This window comes from Anomaloglossus baeobatrachus, chromosome 7, assembly GCF_048569485.1.
Source record: "Anomaloglossus baeobatrachus isolate aAnoBae1 chromosome 7, aAnoBae1.hap1, whole genome shotgun sequence".
NCBI classification, from domain to species: Eukaryota; Metazoa; Chordata; class Amphibia; order Anura; family Aromobatidae; genus Anomaloglossus; species Anomaloglossus baeobatrachus.
The window spans coordinates 144,147,492-144,167,072 of record NC_134359.1 but is presented as its reverse complement, the minus strand read 5'-3'; the positions used below and the strand labels follow the sequence as shown (position 1 = coordinate 144,167,072).

Below are 19,581 nucleotides of genomic sequence, written 5' to 3'. Positions count from 1 at the left end.
CAGTCACCGGCACTGACATCCTCAGCGCCATGGCCCCGCTCGGCTCCACCCACCCCACACTCCGCTCCCCACACACATTCTCGGCGGCCGAACGATCAGCTGAGCACCCGAGCGATCGCTCACAGGAGCCGGGCGCCGGGTGATCAGCTGATCACCCGCCGCCGGGTGATCAGCTGATCGCCGGCCGCCGGGTGATCAGCTGATCGCCGGCCGCCGGGTGATCAGCTGATCGCTGGCCGCCGGGAGATCATCTGTTCGCTCTCAAAAGCCGGCCGGCTATTGTGAACGATCAGCTGATCGTTCTCTCTTTTACAACGGAGTCCGACAATGAATTCTAATTCTTGTCATCCGTTGTACAACGCATCAGTCACAAGCGTCAAGCAACGCATGTGACTGATGCAAAACAACGGAAATGTGAACCTAGACTTACCTGACTAGCCTTCCTGCTAGCTTGCGCCACTGAACAGCAGCTGACCCTGTGGCCCTTGACCAGGAACCCCTGTGTAAGTCCAGATTCCTGTATAGAGATTAAAGAGTGAAAGCTAAGGCAACCCCAGGGCTCTGGGAAACAATGTAGCTTGCACCAAGCCTTTAGGTTCTCACTGATTTTAACGTAATTGTTCAATTCCCAATACCTTGCAAGAGGTAAAGTACAGACCAAAAGTTTGGACACACCTTCTCATTCAAAGAGTTTTCTTTATTTTCATGACTCTAAAAATTGTAGATACACATTGAAGACATCAAAACTATGAATGAAAACATGTGGAATGAAATACTTAAAAAAGTGTGAAACAACTGAAAATATGTCTTAGATTCTAGGTTCTTCAAAGTAGCCACTTTTTGCTTTGATTACTGCTTTGCACACTCTTGGCATTCTCCTGATGAGCTTCAAGAGGTAGTCACCGGAAATGGTCTTCCAACAGTCTTAAAGGAGTTCCCAGAGATGCTTAGCACTTGGCCCTTTTGCCTTCACTCTGCGGTCCAGCTCACCCCAAACCATCTCGATTGGGTTCAGGTCTGGTGACTGTGGAGGCCAGGTAATCTGGCATAGCACCACATCACTCTCCTTCTTAGTCAAATAGCCCTTACACAGCCTGGAGGCGTGTTTGGGGTCATTGTCCTGTTGAAAAATAAATGATGGTCCAACTAAACGCAAACCGGATGGAATAGCTTGCCGCTGTAAGATGCTGTGGTAGTCATGCTGGTTCAGTATGCCTTCAATTTTGAATAAATCCCCAACAATCTCATCAGCAAAGCACCCCCACACCATCACACCTCCTCCTCTATGCTTCACGGTGGGAACCAGGCATGTAGGTACTATACAACAGCCGGCACTATGGGACCTGCAGGACTTCTAATGCAGCCAGCTATTGCACACTGGACGACTGACCCCACCTTGGGCCACTGACGTCATATTAGGTGTACCAGTACCCTTGGATCTTTAAGAGACAAGTCTTGGATCAGTTTTTCCCCTGATGAACCCCTAAAAGAAGAAATAGGGGGGAAACGCGTCGGGATTACGGGATAGAGTATTGGATGGCCCCGGCAGATAAGTTACCCCTGCTGGGAGTTTATATCCTTACATCTTTATATATATATCAATAATAATTTTTCATTGATCTGAGTTTGCCATATCTACTATTTGGCCGGAACATATCTATGTACGTCTGAACAAATGAATTGTGACCAATTGCACAATCTTACTTTTCTTGGTGGTGGGTCTCCCGTTCGCAACTGACGAGCTGCAGGGAGAAAATAGGGACAGACGACGTGGAGCGGGGGGTACCCAATAACGTATGGTGCACCTCCGCTGGTAGGTAGGTAAAAGGGAGGGATAGTTTCTTTGTCCCTAACCTTCTTACAAAAGATACTGTAGTAAGAAGTGCAACTATTACAGTTGCCCCTGCCTTGAGAATAGCAGACTACTAGCACTATCCTCACAAAACGGATCTGTCACCCCTTTACACCCACTTTGACAAATTAGTCTATAATACGACCATATAAAGGCAATTTTGTTTTTATACATATATATTTTAATATTTAATAGTAATAAAGACATAATTTTAGGAGTTTTCGTTTTTTTCAATATTACTCCTACTCTATATCAGGTTTGGTTATAAGCATGTAGAGTTCATCCATTCACCTTTTCTGCGTCGCACAAGGACACGGTGGTTGGATCCAAAGATCTCACATTTGGACTCATCAGACCAAAGCACAGATTTACACTGTTCTAATGTCCATTTCTTGTGTTCTTTAGCCCAAACAAGTCTCTTCTGCTTGTTGCCTGTCCTTAGCAGTGGTTTTGTCGCGGGCGGGGAGGAGGGTGTCAGCACTGCGCTCACCCCTCTGCTCGGGTCCGGCTGCTGCTGCTCAGTGGTGGCTCGAGCGGTGGGCTGGATCCCGGGGGTCTCGAGCGGCGCTCCTCGCCCGTGAGTGAAAGGGGATTGGGTTTTGGGATAAAGTATATTGTCCGTGACGCCACCCACGGTTGTGGTGATCTGTTGACACCACCGCTGCTCTGTATGGGGATCCCGGGAGTGATGATGTGGAGCAGCCAGTTGTTGTGTTGCCCCTCCGTGGGTAGGGGTTGGTGATCCCGGGGACCAGTGTGGAGGTGGGAGGTGCAGGGCTTGGTGGGGTGCAGGGACGCAGGGGCAGCGCTGTGCCTTGCGGCACTGTGGTACTCACTCAGCCTGAGACGTTGACACAGTTTTCGGTAAAACACACGGCTGGAAAGACGGTTCCCACGGACGGCTACACTTGCTCTCCCAGTAGGTGACGGTGATGTCCCTTTGTCCTGCACCTAATGTTCCTGTGTTGGTAGCGATGGGTTCCCACCGGTAACCCGCTCCCCAGCTTGGATATGGGCCGGAGGAGCCCTACTTTGCCCGCAGACGCTGGCCCCGAGGAACTGGTGCCCTGGCGGTGGCGGTGTTCCTCCTTAATGGTTGGACTGTTGCCTTCAATCGGGACTTGGTTGTTTGGAGACAGACGTCCCCTTCACTGACGGATTTGGCAAATTATGGCGACTCCTAGCCTTGCCGGGGTCCGAGAGGCCCCTGCCCTGGTGCTGACTGTCCTTCGTATACTGCTCCAGACCGCCGGGCCACTACCCATCCGCGGTCCTTCCAGCAACCTCCGAGCAGTCCCCCTCCAGACAATCACCGCCGTTGCTGACCTTGCTGACACTGTCCTGCACGCAGCCGGACCAACTTCAGGCTTTTCTACTCTCACTTTTACTCTTTTCTTCTTTTCTCCACTACTACTTCACTTTCACTTAGCTCCTCTACCACTTCCTTCTACTTCACTCCCCTAAAACTATCTGCCTGGTTCTTCCCGCCTCCAGGGCTGTGTACTCCTCGGTGGGCGGAGCCAACCGCCTGGCCCACCCCCTGGTGTGAACATCAGCCCCTGGAGGAAGGCAACAAGGATTTTGGTAGCCTTGGTGTTCCTAACTGGGGTGTAGGGTGTGGTGGTATGATGACCTGTGACCCCTGGCTTGCCCAGGGCGTCACAGTTTCCTAGCAGCTATTTTACCATGAAGGCCTGCTGCACAAAGTCTCCTCTTAATAGTTGTTCTAGAGATGAGAAGGTGTGTCCAAACTTTTAGTCTGTACTGTATTAGCCCCACTTCTGCATCTTTTGTCCCCCCTCTTGCAACGTGAAGGAATTAGGACAAAAAATGAGAAATAACGTCTGGAACACCATACTGAGTCTGAACTGGGTGCAAAACCTAAAAAATTTACATTATATGGAGAGAAGCTATGCCCACCATTGACTATGTAAATAGAATATATGAAAAGCAGACACTGCTGTGTGAATACTGACTTGATAAATCCAATAGCTATATGTATATATTTTTAGGTTTTTGCAGCCAGTTCCGACTCAGCATGGTGTTCCAGATGTTATTTCATAATTGATTTGTCTCTGTGAGTCTGTCTGTCTCTATCAGTGTCTGTCTCTGTCTATCTCTCTGTCTGTCTCTGTATCAGTTTCTCTGTCTCTCTCTCTCTCTCTCTCCGTGTCTGTGTGTCTGTCTGTTTCTCTACCTGTCTGTCTCTCTCTATCTGTCTGTCTCTTTTCCTGTCGGTCTCTTTCCCTGTCTGTATCTTTCCCTGTTTGTCTGACTGCCTGCCTCTTTGTCTGTCTGCCTGCCTCTTTCCCTGTTTACCTGCCTGCCTCTGTCCCTGTCTGCCTGCCTCTGTCTCTTTCCCTGTATGCCTGCCTGCCTCTTTCTCTTTCCCTGTCTGCCTGCCTCTTTCCCTGTCTGCCTGCCTCTGTCTCTTTCCCTGTCTGCCTGCCTCTGTCTCTTTCCCTGTCTGCCTGCCTCTGTCTCTTTCCCTGTCTGCTTGCCTCTCTCTTTCCCTGTCTGCCTGCCGCTGTCTATTTCCCTGTCTGCCTGCCTCTGTCTCTTTGCCTGTCTGCTTGTCTGTCTCTTTCTCTTTCCCTATTTGCCTGCCTCTGTCTCTTTCCCTGTCTGCTTGCCTCTTTCTCGTTCCCTGTCTGTCTGCCTGCCTGCCTCTTTCTCTTTCCCTGCCTGCCTGCCTCTGTCTCTTTCCCTGTCTGCCTGCCTGTCTCTTTCTCTTTCCCTGTCTGCCTGCCTCTGTCTCTTTCCCTGTCTGCCTGCCTGCCTCTTTCTCTTTCCCTGTCTGCCTGCCTCTGTCTTTTTCCCTGTCTGCCTGCCGCTGTCTCTTTCCCTGTCTGCCTGCCTCTGTCTCTTTCCCTGTCTGCCTGCCTGTCTCTTTCTCTTTCCCTGTCTGCCTGCCTATCTCTTTCCCTGTCTGCCTGCCTCTTTCTCTTTTCCTGTCTGTCTGCCTGCCTGCCTCTTTCTCTTTCCCTGTCTGCCTGCCTGCCTCTTTCTCTTTCCCTTTCTTCCTGCCTCTGCCACTTTCCCTGTCTGCCTGCCTGCCTCTGTCTCTTTCCCTGTCTGCCTGCCTCTGTCTCTTTCCCTGTCTGCCTGCCTCTGTCTCTTTCCCTTTCTGCTTGCCTCTCTCTTTCCCTGTCTGCCTGCCGCTGTCTATTTCCCTGTCTGCCTGCCTCTGTCTCTTTGCCTGTCTGCCTGCCTGTCTCTTTCTCTTTCCCTGTTTGCCTGCCTCTGTCTCTTTCCCTGTCTGCTTGCCTCTTTCTCGTTCCCTGTCTGTCTGCCTGCCTGCCTCTTTCTCTTTCCCTGCCTGCCTGCCTCTGTCTCTTTCCCTGTCTGCCTGCCTGTCTCTTTCTCTTTCCCTGTCTGCCTGCCTCTGTCTCTTTCCCTGTCTGCCTGCCTGCCTCTTTCTCTTTCCCTGTCTGCCTGCCTCTGTCTTTTTCCCTGTCTGCCTGCCGCTGTCTATTTCCCTGTCTGCCTGCCTCTGTCTCTTTGCCTGTCTGCCTGCCTGTCTCTTTCTCTTTCCCTGTTTGCCTGCCTCTGTCTCTTTCCCTGTCTGCTTGCCTCTTTCTCGTTCCCTGTCTGTCTGCCTGCCTGCCTCTTTCTCTTTCCCTGCCTGCCTGCCTCTGTCTCTTTCCCTGTCTGCCTGCCTGTCTCTTTCTCTTTCCCTGTCTGCCTGCCTCTGTCTCTTTCCCTGTCTGCCTGCCTGCCTCTTTCTCTTTCCCTGTCTGCCTGCCTCTGTCTTTTTCCCTGTCTGCCTGCCGCTGTCTCTTTCCCTGTCTGCCTGCCTCTGTCTCTTTCCCTGTCTGCCTGCCTGTCTCTTTCTCTTTCCCTGTCTGCCTGCCTATCTCTTTCCCTGTCTGCCTGCCTCTTTCTCTTTTCCTGTCTGTCTGCCTGCCTGCCTCTTTCTCTTTCCCTGTCTGCCTGCCTGCCTCTTTCTCTTTCCCTTTCTTCCTGCCTCTGCCACTTTCCCTGTCTGCCTGCCTGTCTCTTTCTCTTTCCCTGTCTGCCTGCCTCTGTCATTTTCCCTGTGCCTGCTTCTGTCTCTTTCCCTCTCTACCTGCCTCTCTTTCCCTGTCTGCCTGCCTGCCTCTTTCTCTTTCCCTGCCTGCCTCTTTCTCTTTCTCTGTCTGCCTGCCTGCCTCATTCTCTTTCCTTGTCTGCCTGCCTTTCTCTTTCCCTGTCTGCCTGCCTGCTTCTGTCTCTTTCCTTGTCTGTTTGCCTACATCTTTTCCTGCCTGCCTCTGCCTCTTTCCCTGCCTGCCTCTTTCACTTTCCCTGTCTGCCTGCCTCTGTCACTTTCCTTGTCTGCTTGCCTCTGTCACTTTTCCTACCTGCCTCTCTCTTTCCCTGTCTGCCACCCTCTCTCTTTCTCTTTCCCTGCCTACCTTTGCCTCTTTCCCTGCCTACCTTTGCCTCTTTCCCTGCCTGCCTCTGTCTCTTTCCCTGTCTGCCTGCCTCTGTCACTTTTCCTGTCTGCTTGCCTCTCTCTCTGTACTGTGGATTATTTAATAAATGTGGACTTTTTACAGAGCCATCAGATTTATATTGTTTTTTTACATTAAAAACTATTTTACAAAAATGTATTTGTTTTGGCATCATCATATTCTATTTTTTTTGCCTAATGAGCCATTTTATGGCTTTTTTGTGGACGATTTGGCCTTTTCATTTATACCATTTTTTTTTCTTATGACTTTTTGATCGCTTATTATTTAATATTTTGTGTGTCAGTATGATGAAAAAATGAGATTTTTGGCTTACTTTTTATTTATTTTTTTTATGGTGTTTGCCGAGCAGAATAAACAATGTGATAGTTTTATAAATTGGCTTGTTCCAGTCACAGCAATACTACTTATGTCTACAATTTGTTATATTTTTGTTTTAACACAAAAGCTGCGTTTTTAGTTTTGACACAGGTTTTTGTGATATTTGTGCATTTTTATTGTGTTTTCTTACTTTTTTACATCTTTTTATTTCTTTTCACTTTTTTAGCTTTTTCACTTAATCTTACTGTGGGAAATGAATATGTTTTTACTTTGATCATTGGTCTGACTCACTGTCAGTGACTCACTGTCTGCGTTTCACTGATTTTGCCTTTTAGATCCTGCTTAAAGCAATATGTAACATGCCACCATAACCTGGGGTCTTCAGATGACATCAGGGTACCATGGCAACCATCAATACACACGATTATGATCTTGGTGGGCCGGTAGTGTTAAAGGGGGCCTTTTAAAGACTTGGTTACATGGTTTTACCTGTCATATACAGCAGTCACCGATGGGAATTTTGCCAAGTAGGGTACGCTATACACGTAATCCTTAGAGCCTTCAAAATGCCTTGGGAAGGATTATGGCCACCATGAAGAGGCATATCAGCTATCATTATGGGGTTAAACTTCCCACCTTGTTTAGTATTTGAATAATAAAAAAAATGTTAAGGTTCTGTATTTCACAGTCACACTGAATAGTATCTACCACTTGAATCTGTGGTTTATTACTCACAGACTGAGCCTTTCCATTTTCATTGTGCTTCAGTGCTGCAGTAATACACCACAATTCATTTTGACCTTTTTCTATTCCTATGTGTGATGATGAGCTCTGTGCTCTGATCAAAATCCCTAGCCTGTAAAATATTAAAATGTTGCATTTGTATGCTATATCATAAAGATCTTTTTTTTTGTGAAATTTTAGATACGAAGTTTGACAGAGATAAAATTTGTAGCATAAATGAGTGCTTCCCCTTTGAAAAGTAAGCTTTTAATTAATATCTCATTGAACACAAGAATAATTTCCAAAATTTTGACAAGACTGAGTTTCATATACAACATTTTTAAACCCATAACCCAGGAAAGTAAGGTTAATAATAATATAACACTCATTACAAAATCGTCAGTTTTCCTCAATTTAACTTATGCAAAAATTAGTACACACCACATAAAAAAATACTACACATAGTATGTTATATGACATCCGTGATTTTTATTCATAGCACCAAGTTTTCTAGGTATAGGTATGTAATTAATAAGTTGGCGGTAGTTTTTTTTTACCATTCTTGAAGAATGACCTCTCTTGGATGCTGGATGAAGAGTGATGTTCAACTTGTCCCTTCAGTATTCCCTATAGGTGTATTGGTTTGGTTCAGATCAGAAGACATACTTGGCTAATGAATCACTTTCACCCTGTTCTTCTTTAGGAATGCAACAAATGGGTCTTTTTGGATTATTATAATGTGGAAAAGTACACAGTAGTGATGGTAGAAACTTCTTTTTCAATATAGAGCAGCATATCCTTGCAGTCATGCTGCCATCAATGAAATGTAGCTCCTCAAAATCAGCAGCACTCATGCGGCCCAACTTAAGGACACTGCCACCACGATGTTTTACTTTAGGCACCATATATTTTTCTAAATTCATTTTTTCAAAATGCCAGCATCCAGGTTCTAAAAGAGGTTGTTTCTGAACAATGGAAAAAGATAGATATTACGATATGTCCGCAACTTCTTCACTGCATGCCTACAAGACTTGTTGCCTTTGCATCAACTAATTTGAATAAAGCTAAAGATTTTGTAATGGGTTAAAAAAATGTTGTATGAAACTGTCTTGTCAGAATTTTGGAAATTGTTCTTGTATTCAATGAGATATTTAATAAAATCTTACTTTTCAAAAGGGGTGTACTCATTTAGGTTGAGCACTGTAAATATTTCACACCAATTACATTTATATGTGTGTATAACATAAAAAATTATGGAATTCACATTGTTTCTTTTTTTATTACAGGATTTAGTATCTCTGTGCAATTTTCATAATTATGATAACCTCCGACACTTTGCAAAGAAACTTGATCCGCGACGAGAAGGTGGTGATCAAAGAGTAAGTACAGTGTTATTACCAGAGAACTTCTAGAAACTGGGGGAATCACTTTCCATATTTTGTGTTTATGTAAAGCTGTGGAAGAGAAGCGCAAATAGGGTCTTACCCCGATACAGAAAGGATAAATAAAATCAAACTCACATATAGGAGTTGTGCCAGTCACAACTCCTATAAACGCATATATTGTCCAGGTGAATAGCTGCAGCCCCAGCTAGCAAATGAAAGGTAAAAGTAGAAATTTGGTTTTAAAGCCGTGCTATTGACCAATGTGGAACGATGAAAGGATTAATGTTTCTTTATTTTCATGCACAGGTCAACGCGTTTCAGGAGAACTCAGCTCCCTTCAAATCTCTGAGATTTGATGTTTTTTGCCTGTTGTCCTGATGAAGGGAGCTGAATACTCCTGAAACACGTTGACCTGTGCATGAAATTAAAGAAACATTAATCCTGTCATTGTTCCATATTGGTCAATAGCGCGGTTTTAAAACCCGATTTCTACTTTTACCTTTCATCCACATTTTGTGTTTTTGATACATTTTTGGGTGCAGGATTGTTATAAATTTGCATGCCTATCTTTATACCAGCAAAGTCAATGAGAATTCTAAGGTTTTGTGCATATGTTTCTTATTTTTTTCTAGCAGATTTGGGGCAGAAAATAATCTGCAGTATGTCAATTCTTGGTGCAATTTTGACTGTGATTTTCAGCTCTTCCACCCATTGACTTCATTCTGAAAAATGCATGATAAAAGCACACCAAAAACTTTGGTACCTTTTTCTGCTAGGAAATGCAGATTTGATGCAGAAAATTTCTGAACCAAATATTCATTGTGCGTACATTGCCTAAAGAGGTCCTTTTACCAAAATGTTCATGTTGAACTGGGAACACAATGTTATACTGCTTGCAAAGTGGAATAAAATGCATCTTCATTGCCGAGATATTACTATTTAAAGTATTCAAAAGGAAAACAGTCCAGCTCACCACACTGCCTTGCTGGTATAATCCAATCCTGCGCACGGAAATGGTTTGGCCACCAATCAATGTAGGAAGAAAGCGAGGTTTCCAGCGCCAGGGAGAAAAATTAAAAGTCCATTTTATTGAAGATTATATCAAATATTAAAAATCCAGCAAGTGAGGCATGAGTATCGGATAGCCAGCAGAACAACGCGTTTTGACGTTATGTCTTAGTCATGTTCTGATAATACCTGCATTCAGCTTCCTTTTGTTAGTTCCCCCTGCTTCCTATAATCAAACTCACATGTGTTTGTTACCCAGGATAGCTCCCATGTCATTGACTGTGGGATATCAGGTAGGGTGGACGTAATTAAAGGAAAAGCTGAAGTGGACAGATGTAAAATAAAACATACAAAAACACATGTATTAAAAATAGAGACATAAATAATTCTCTATAATCAGTAGTGGATAAATAAGTTATAAATGTGCTCAATATTTGCAAATAAAGGGGATACATTGTATTATAATACCAACAATATATAGAACATATTCCAAAAATATATATTTGTACTCTAGATCAGTATTGTAATCCGATAAATACATAGAAAAAACATTTATAAAAAATATGTCCCTGTAGAGATCTCCTAAAAGTGTAAATCTGTGACAAAACACGAAAAAAGTGTGTATGTAGCCCAGTTAATATGGGTTAAATTATGCTATGCAGAGCCCAAGCGCAGTTGCGATGTATAAATAGCGCATTATATGAACTAAGATGTAATGGACAGAAACATATCACAGGCAGAACTGTGGGGGAAAATATTAATATTGAAATTGAAAAAGGAACCCTTTGTAAATATTTAGTCTGGTTTTATCTGACATAAAAGAGGCAAGAATATGTATCTCCAGGGTATAGGACTTAATAATGTAAAATTAGATCCTGACGGTTATTTAAACCGTTCGGATGTCTAGTGCCTAGGGTGAAGATCCAGAAGGTCTCTCGGTTTAGGAGCTTCCTTCTGTGATCTCCACCCCGGGATGGTCTGTGAACCTGTTCAGTGCCCATAAATTGAAAACCGCTGACATCCCCCTTATGGACTAGTGCAAAATGTTTTGATACTGCAAATATTGCAACCGCATTCTGTTTTGACACATCTGAGAGATGCCTCCTGATCCTAACTTTTAAAGGTCCGGTGGTGCAACCAGTGTACTGAACATTGCAAATTTTGCATGTAATCAGATATACAATATAGGTTGAATTACAGTTGATTAAGGAACCTATAGTAAATATTTTTTGGTTGACAGTAGAATGGAAATTTTTTCCTTTTTGGACAAAGTTACATGTCTTACATCTGGCTGCACCACATTTATAAAAGCTCTTTATGGTAACCCAGGAGGATTTCTCAGTGTGTCCACAATCGCTAATAAAAAGGCTAGGGGAAAGTATGTTATTAATGGTCGGAGCCCGTTTGGCGACACATTTGATTTTACCCTGTGTAAGTTGTTTCAATGTTGCATCCTCATTTAAAATCGGTAAATACCTTTTCACAATATGGGTAATGGCAGTATATTGGTTGCTGTAATTAGTAGAGAAAACTATATTGCTATCCATATTCCTCTTTTTATGTGAAGATTTATTATGATACAACAAGTCCTCTACTGATTCCCCCCACAATTCTCCTAGCTCTATTTAAAACCCAGCGGGGATATCCTCTATTAGACAATCACACACCTGGCTTTCTTCCTTAACATAATCATTTGGTTGTGAACAATTACGTTTTGTACGAATAAGTTCCCCTACTGGGATATTATTTTTGGTGGGCAAACTGTGGCAGGAATCTGCTTTTAAAATAGAATTGGTGGCTGTGGGTTTGCGGTATGGAGTAATTGTAACCAGATCCAGGTTATTAATAGATAAGGTAATATCCAAAAAGTTCATAATATTTGGATGGTTATGATATGTAAATTTTAAGTTAAATTCATTATTATTCATGTATCGAACAAAATTCTGCATAGCATCTACTGGGCCAGACCAAATCATAAGCAAATCATCCAGATATCTGCCATACCATTGTAGATATCTGGAGAACGGGATATTGTCAGTAAAGAGGAAATCTTCCTCCCACCTCACCATGACAATATTTGCCAGCGAGGGGGACAAACAAGCCCCCATGCTGACTCCTCTGCACTGTAAATATAAATTTTTATCAAAAGAAAAATAGTTGTGTTTGAGTAAAAAATCAATTGATGAGATCAGAAAATCCTTCAGACAAATATCATAGTTACTGAATCTGTCCAGGTGTTGGGAAAGACAACGTATTGCAACATTGTGGGGTATAGATGGGTATAATGATACCACATCACAGGAAAGCCAGGAAAAATGTGGTTCCCATCTATAATTGTCAAAAGCTTTTACAACCTCTTTAGTATCCTTGATATAACCTGGTATATCCAGGATCAGAGGTTGCAAAAATTGGTTCACCCACCCTCCAAGATTTTCCCCCAAAGAACCAATACCTGAGACTATTGGTCGCAGGGGGGGGGAATACATTTTTATGGACTTTTGACAAACAATGGTAAATTGGGACGACAGGATTTTTATTAAATAAAAAATCTTTTGTTTTGACATTGATGGCCCCTGTACACACACCCTCTTCCAAATTTTTCAACAATAAATTATTGAAATGTCTGGTGGGGTCCCCCTCTAATTCAATATAAGTGTCCAAATCATGCAAATCTTGTAATATCAATTTTTTATACAGACCCGAGTTGATCAAGACAATGCCCCCCCCCTTATCCGCTTCCCTGATTGTGAGATCAGAGTTTGCTTTTAATTCTTTCAGTGCTGATCATTCCCCAAGGGTCAGATTATCTTTAGGGGGGACCATTGTCTCATTCAACTCTATAAGTTCAGTAACTATAAGTTCTTGAAATAAGTCCAATATTGATGGTCGTGACTGTATTGGATAGTATTCTCGATTTGTAAGAACAGGGTGGATAGATTCTGCAGGATTTTTTGATGTAATGTCCGACTCAGTGGAGAGAAGCCTTAAATCCATTAGTGCTTTCTGTTCACGAAATGACAAAAAGTCCTTATAATCAGGGGTAACCATCTCTGAGTTGTCATTTGGTGTGGAGATCTCTTTGTTGGTGTGAAAAAAGTAACATTTCAGCGTGATGTTGCGCGCAAATTTATTTAAATCCAAAATAGTCTGGAAAATTTTAAAGTTAGTACTAGGGGCAAATCCCAGCCCCCTGCTCAGCAGGGATGTTTGCTCATCAGACAGCACATAGCTGTACAAATTCCATACTGGTATAGTTAGTATGTCTGGTTTGTTTTGTGAGCAGGGTGAATGTAATTTCTGATGTTTCCTGCCCGCTCGTCTTGTCCGTTTTTTTACTTATTCCATTTATGAAATTTGAGTTGAATTGTTAGATTTGTATTGCTTGCAGCGGGTGGTAATACCTGATGACTCAAGTGAGATATTGGAGAAATCCGTAGCACCATTAGACGTGGAGACCAAAGAGATATCACCTGCAGAGTCAGAATTTTCAAAATTGACTCTATTAAAGGAAGAGTGGCGTCTCCTTCTAATGATGGATCTTGGTTTATAATTCCAAGTATAGATTTCATTTTTGGCATAGTCATTGGAGTCCCTCACAAATTTTTTCTTTTTAATTTCCATTATGTTTCCCTCCAATTTAGACAGTTTAGTTTGAATTTTGTCATAGGAGGTTTTAAATTCATCCAAGCGGTTACATTTTTTGAGGGAGTCCTGTATGCCCATAATGTTAGATTTAATCTATGTAAGTTCCACTTCTTCCTGTTTAATGATTAGGTGCATCCGTTTAGTAGAGCATTCGCTCAATATATTGTTCCAGTTAGTAATAAATTCAGTGTTATATTTACTGGTGGGGAATTTCTTTAAACGTAAACCTCTAGGTATCATACCTTTATCAATGTACGTCTTTAATGAGGTTGAGTCCCACCAGGTCTTGAGCTCTTTAACCATATTACGTTCCAAGTCCAATATATGATCATGAAACAAATCCTGTTCAGGTGCTGGTATATTGTCCACCGTGTTATCAGACATGTTGAATATTTGCGCCACCTTTGAAAGTCTGTTAGAGTAGTCCTGTTTATCCATATGGAAATCCACACCAGGTTCCGACATATCCAAAATATAGCAAATATCACTGTTTATTTGTAAGTATATTCTTCAGTGGGGAGCACAGAGGTCAAAGCCAAGATAAGCATACAAAAGGAAAACAGTCCAGCTCACCACACTGCCTTGCTGGTATAATCCAATCCTGCGTACGGAAATGGTTTGGCCACCAATCAATGTAGGAAGAAAGCGAGGTTTCCAGCGCCAGGGAGGAAAATTAAAAGTCCATTTTATTGAAGATTATATCAAATATTAAAAATCCAGCAAGTGAGGCATGAGTATCGGATAGCCAGCAGAACAACGCGTTTCGACGTTATGTCTTAGTCATGTTCTGATAATACCTGTGTTCAACTTCCTTTTGTTAGTTCCCCCTGCTTCCTATAATCAAACTCACATGTGTTTGTTACCCAGGATAGCTCCCATGTAATTGACTGTGGGATATCAGGTAGGGTGGAAGTAATTAAAGGAAAAGCTGAAGTGGACAGATGTAAAATAAAACATACAATAACACATGTATTAAAAATAGAGACATAAATAATTCTCTATAATCGGTAGTGGATAAATAAGTTATAAATGTGCTCAATATTTGCAAATATAGGGCATTCATTGTATTATAATACCAACAATATATAGAACATATTCCAAAAATATATATTTGTACTCTAGATCAGTATTGTAATCCGATAAATACATAGAAAAACCATTTGTAAAAAATCAAAAAAATATGTCCCTGCAGAGATCTCCTAAAAGTGTAAATCTGTGACAAAACACGAAAAAAGTGTGTATGTAGCCCAGTTAATATGGGTTAAATTATGCTATGCAGAGCCCAAGCGCAGTTGCGATGTATAAATAGCGCATTATATGAACTAAGATGTAATGGACAGAAACATATCACAGGCAGAACTGTGGGGGAAAATATTAATATTGAAATTGAAAAAGGAACCCTTTGTAAATGTTTAGTCTGGTTTTATCTGACATAAAAGAGGCAAGAATATGTATCTCCAGGGTATAGGACTTAATAATGTAAAATTAGATCCTGACGGTTATTTAAACCGTTCGGATGTCTAGTGCCTAGGGTGAAGATCCAGAAGGTCTCTCGGTTTAGGAGCTTCCTTCTGTGATCTCCACCCCGGGATGGTCTGTGAACCTGTTCAATGCCCATAAATTGAAAACCGCTGACATCCCCCTTATGGACTAGTGCAAAATGTTTTGATACTGCAAATATTGCAACCGCATTCTGTTTTGACACATCTGAGAGATGCCTCCTGATCCTAACTTTTAAAGGTCCGGTGGTGCAACCAGTGTACTGAACATTGCAAATTTTGCATGTAATCAGATATACAATATAGGTTGAATTACAGTTGATTAAGGAACCTATAGTAAATATTTTTTGGTTGACAGTAGAATGGAAATTTTTTCCTTTTTGGACAAAGTTACATGTCTTACATCTGGCTGCACCACATTTATAAAAGCCCTTTATGGTAACCCAGGAGGATTTCTCAGTGTGTCTACAATCGCTAATAAAAAGGCTAGGGGAAAGTATGTTATTAATGGTCGGAGCCCGTTTGGCGACACATTTGATTTTACCCTGTGTAAGTTGTTTCAATGTTGCATCCTCATTTAAAATCGGTAAATACTTTTTCACAATATGGGTAATGGCAGTATATTGGTTGCTGTAATTAGTAGAGAAAACTATATTGCTATCCATATTCCTCTTTTTATGTGAAGATTTATTATGATACAACAAGTCCTCTACTGATTCCCCCCACAATTCTCCTAGCTCTATTTAGACCTTCTGGATCTTCACCCTAGGCACTAGACATCCGAACGGTTTAAATAACCGTCAGGATCTAATTTTACATTATTAAGTCCTATACCCTGGAGATACATATTCTTGCCTCTTTTATGTCAGATAAAACCAGACTAAACATTTACAAAGGGTTCCTTTTTCAATTTCAATATTAATATTTTCCCCCACAGTTCTGCCTGTGATATGTTTCTGTCCATTACATCTTAGTTCATATAATGCGCTATTTATACATCGCAACTGCGCTTGGGCTCTGCATAGCATAATTTAACCCATATTAACTGGGCTACATACACACTTTTTTCGTGTTTTGTCACAGATTTACACTTTTAGGAGATCTCTACAGGGACATATTTTTTTGATTTTTTACAAATGTTTTTTTCTATGTATTTATCGGATTACAATACTGATATAGAGTACAAATATATATTTTTGGAATATGTTCTATATATTGTTGGTATTATAATACAATATATGCTCTATATTTGCAAATATGGAGCACATTTATAACTTATTTATCCACTACCGATTATAGAAAATTATTTATGCCTCTATTTTTAATACATGTGTTATTGTATGTTTTATTTTATATCTGTCCACTTCAGCTTTTCCTTTAATTACTTCCACCCTACCTGATATCCCACAGTCAATGACATGGGAGCTATCCTGGGTAACAAACACATGTGAGTTTGATTATAGGAAGCAGGGGGAACTAACAAAAGGAAGCTGAATGCAGGTATTATCAGAATATGACTAAGACATAACGTCGAAACGCGTTGTTCTGATGGCTATCCGATACTCATGCCACACTTGCTGGATTTTTAATATTTGATATAATCTTCAATAAAATGGACTTTTAATTTTCCTCCCTGGCGCTGGAAACCTCTCTTTCTTCCTATATTTAAAGTATTAGCATATGATGAGTTAATGTTTCTGAAGTCCAACTGGGTGTTATTAGTTACTTTTCACTGGGATGTGTACTTCCCACTCCTGTGTGAGTCCTAGTCATAAGCTAGCAGTAACTCCCTGCAGAGAGAACACACCCCCATAAGATGTAAGGACACATAGAGCTGATCTCTCACTTCCTGCTTGATTAAGGCTGCTTTCACACATCCGGTTTTAGCAGTGCGGCTCAATCCGGCTCAAAAACCTATGCAACGGATGCGGCGAAAAACACGGATCCGTTGCATACTTTTTTCCCATGCAGCCCGTCCATTTTTGATGGATGCGGTTTGATACTGAGCATGCGCAGTGCAAAAAACGCATCTGGCGGCTGGATGCGGTTTTTGCTGCAGGACGCCGCATCCGGCGTCCATAGGCTTGCATTGTAAATCGCGCCGCATCGCGATGTGTTTTTTTTCGCCGCACAAAAAAACGTGCCTGGCAACGTTCCATCCAGCCGCCGCATGGGCTAAATATGCTGCATCCGGCAAAAACCGGACGCAACTTAAGGCCATGCGGCACAATACGGCGCTAATGCAAGTCTATGCGGGAAAAAATGCAACCGGCGGCAAAAAAAAACGGTTGCGTTTTTCTGCAGAGCACCGTATTGCGCCGCACTGCAAAAACCGGATGTGTGAAAGCAGCCTAAACAATTCTGACTATAGAGCACAGATGACTCGTACCTTTCAGATAAGGTAAATTTGTGGCTTTGTCACATTGGAAACCCTTCTATCAGCTCTTCTCCTTTTGCAACACTGTCAGCATAGCTCCTGATTTGAGGGCTCAGTCCTGCTATTCACTGATAATGTCCAGGTTCCTCCCCTTAGTGCACTAAATAAATTAAACTCTCCTCTGCTCTGGTTTCAAGAGCTCATGAACTCCTTGTCCGTAGGCAGAAGCTACTCCATTGAGACACCGTACTAAGAGGTATAGGAGTTATAGGTATAGGAGGATTTGGTAATCTTGACTAGGCATGAGCAAACCCAAACTGTAAAGTTTGGGGTCCATATCAGACTCCTTGTGTCTGGTGCTGAACCATGAACACAGACTTTTAACTGTACGTCCAGTTCCTGCTCTGGTATTTCCACCCGAATAAAGCTTGTTGAAAGGTTGCATAACAGCAAATCAGCAACTTTTTACATGTGGGTACTTCCAGAGCCAATACTTGGCATGGCTGTGATTGGCTGGCGCACCCCATGACTCAGCATGTATTAAGGCTGAATCACGGTCCGTGCTGCCATTTTGCCTTGACTTGGCAGAGTACATTGATAGAGTGAGGGACAGTGATTAGTGCAGTTACTTAAAAAACACAAATTGTAGGGATAGCGTGCTATAGAAGTGAAGGAGAGTGATAGGTGCATGTCATTCAAAATCAAATACAGCCCTGCATCACGCAGCTTTGTGTAGAGGTCAAAAACAGTGTACAAGCAATGTAATCTATGAGCTCCTAGTTACATAGATTGAAAAAAGACCTAGGTTCATCTAGTTCAACCTTACTCCACTAATTATATATTTTTTCACTTAATCATTTATAACAGACAATTTTGTGTGTTCTGAGGAAATCATCCAGCCCTTTTTTTAAAGTTGTTATAGTGACTGCCATTACTACCTATTGTGGTAGGGCATTCCACAATCTGACTACTATAGTGTTCACAGTTCTTGTTTTTCTTTTAAAACTATTCACAGAATTTATTTACTTCAATTATTTATATTTATGTTTTTATTGCACACAAGACATGTTATAACAAATTCAGCTATGCAACCCACCCTATGTGTCCCTGTGCACTAAAAATGTCCCTACATTTTCCCGATTTTCCTCTAACTACCTATTTGTCGGAGTCGGCACCCTAGGCTTGGATAAATTGATGTCCCCACTCCGCAGCGGCTTGTCCTTCCTATTGTTTCCCTGTTGCTATCTATTAAGGGAATTGGGGTAGGTATAGACACCTGTGTAGAAGAATAGATTAGGTGTTTGAGAAGTACAGGATAGATACAACTTTTCACCAGTCTGGACGGGAATTATAAGGCACAATTAAAATTTGTGTTGACCCACTTGATGGACTGACCCAAATTTAACGACCCCACACATTTGGGGTTCATCAGGGTTTTTTTTAAAACCATAGACAGCACTGTATACATTTAAATTGATAGGAGGGTATCCTGTGATGGATTTTCTGGTCCAAAATGTTGATGGAGATTTACTTTTCTTTTTTCCCCCAAATTAAAGGGAAAACAGATCTATATCAGGTGTCTATAAGGCTTGTATGATACCTATTCAGTAGGGACTAGTGGTTATCACTGTACCTTGTAACTTCAAGGCTCCTCCCCTTTTTGTTTTGTTGTAATAATTCTGTAGAATTCAGCTACTAGAGAGGAAGAATCCGTATTATGCATAAATATATATATATATATAGATATATATATATTGTGGAAACATTCTATTCTCCAAACGGAGAGCCCAAGTTCGGGATTAATAACTGTATTGTTATCTATATATGATTCAAATTTTTCAAGGTTACCTTTAGTAGAAGGTTTTTTTTTAACAAAAAAGGGGGGGGAGGGAAGGGTTATTTAAATTTGTATTCATTACTAATTTTTACTCCGCATTTTAATCAGCTTGCGTTCCACTGTGGAACGCACCATGGCGTGTATGCCCAGCGGCGTGGGCCCTTCGATACGTGACTGCTGTGTTACTACCGTTGTTTCCTGGACTGTGACGGCTTGCATTTCATGGTGGAGCACATTGTAACTTTTATACTTAAGGTCGCTTTACACACTACAATATATCTTACGATATGTCGCCGGGGTCACGTTGTAAGTGACGCACATCCGGCATCGTAAAGTACATTGTAGTGTGTGACAGGTACGTGCGATTGCGATTGAACGTTAAAACGTTCATCGCATGCACGTCGTTCATTTCTCATGAATTGAACGACAGATTGCTCATCGTACCCGGGGTAGCACACATCGCAGTGTGTGACACCCCGG

At 41.9% G+C, this 19,581-nt stretch overlaps 1 protein-coding gene across 3 annotated transcripts in view; it reads left to right on the top strand.

Moving 5' to 3' along the window:
• LOC142245214 (glutaminase kidney isoform, mitochondrial-like) overlaps positions 1–19,581 on the top strand; it is a 1,837,395-nt gene that overhangs the window by 1,377,613 nt on the left and 440,201 nt on the right. For all 3 annotated transcript variants that reach the window (XM_075317734.1, XM_075317731.1, XM_075317733.1), the window contains one exon: positions 8,637–8,729. In XM_075317734.1, the coding sequence (XP_075173849.1) occupies positions 8,637–8,729 (93 nt within the window). The remainder of the gene's footprint in view (positions 1–8,636; positions 8,730–19,581) is intronic.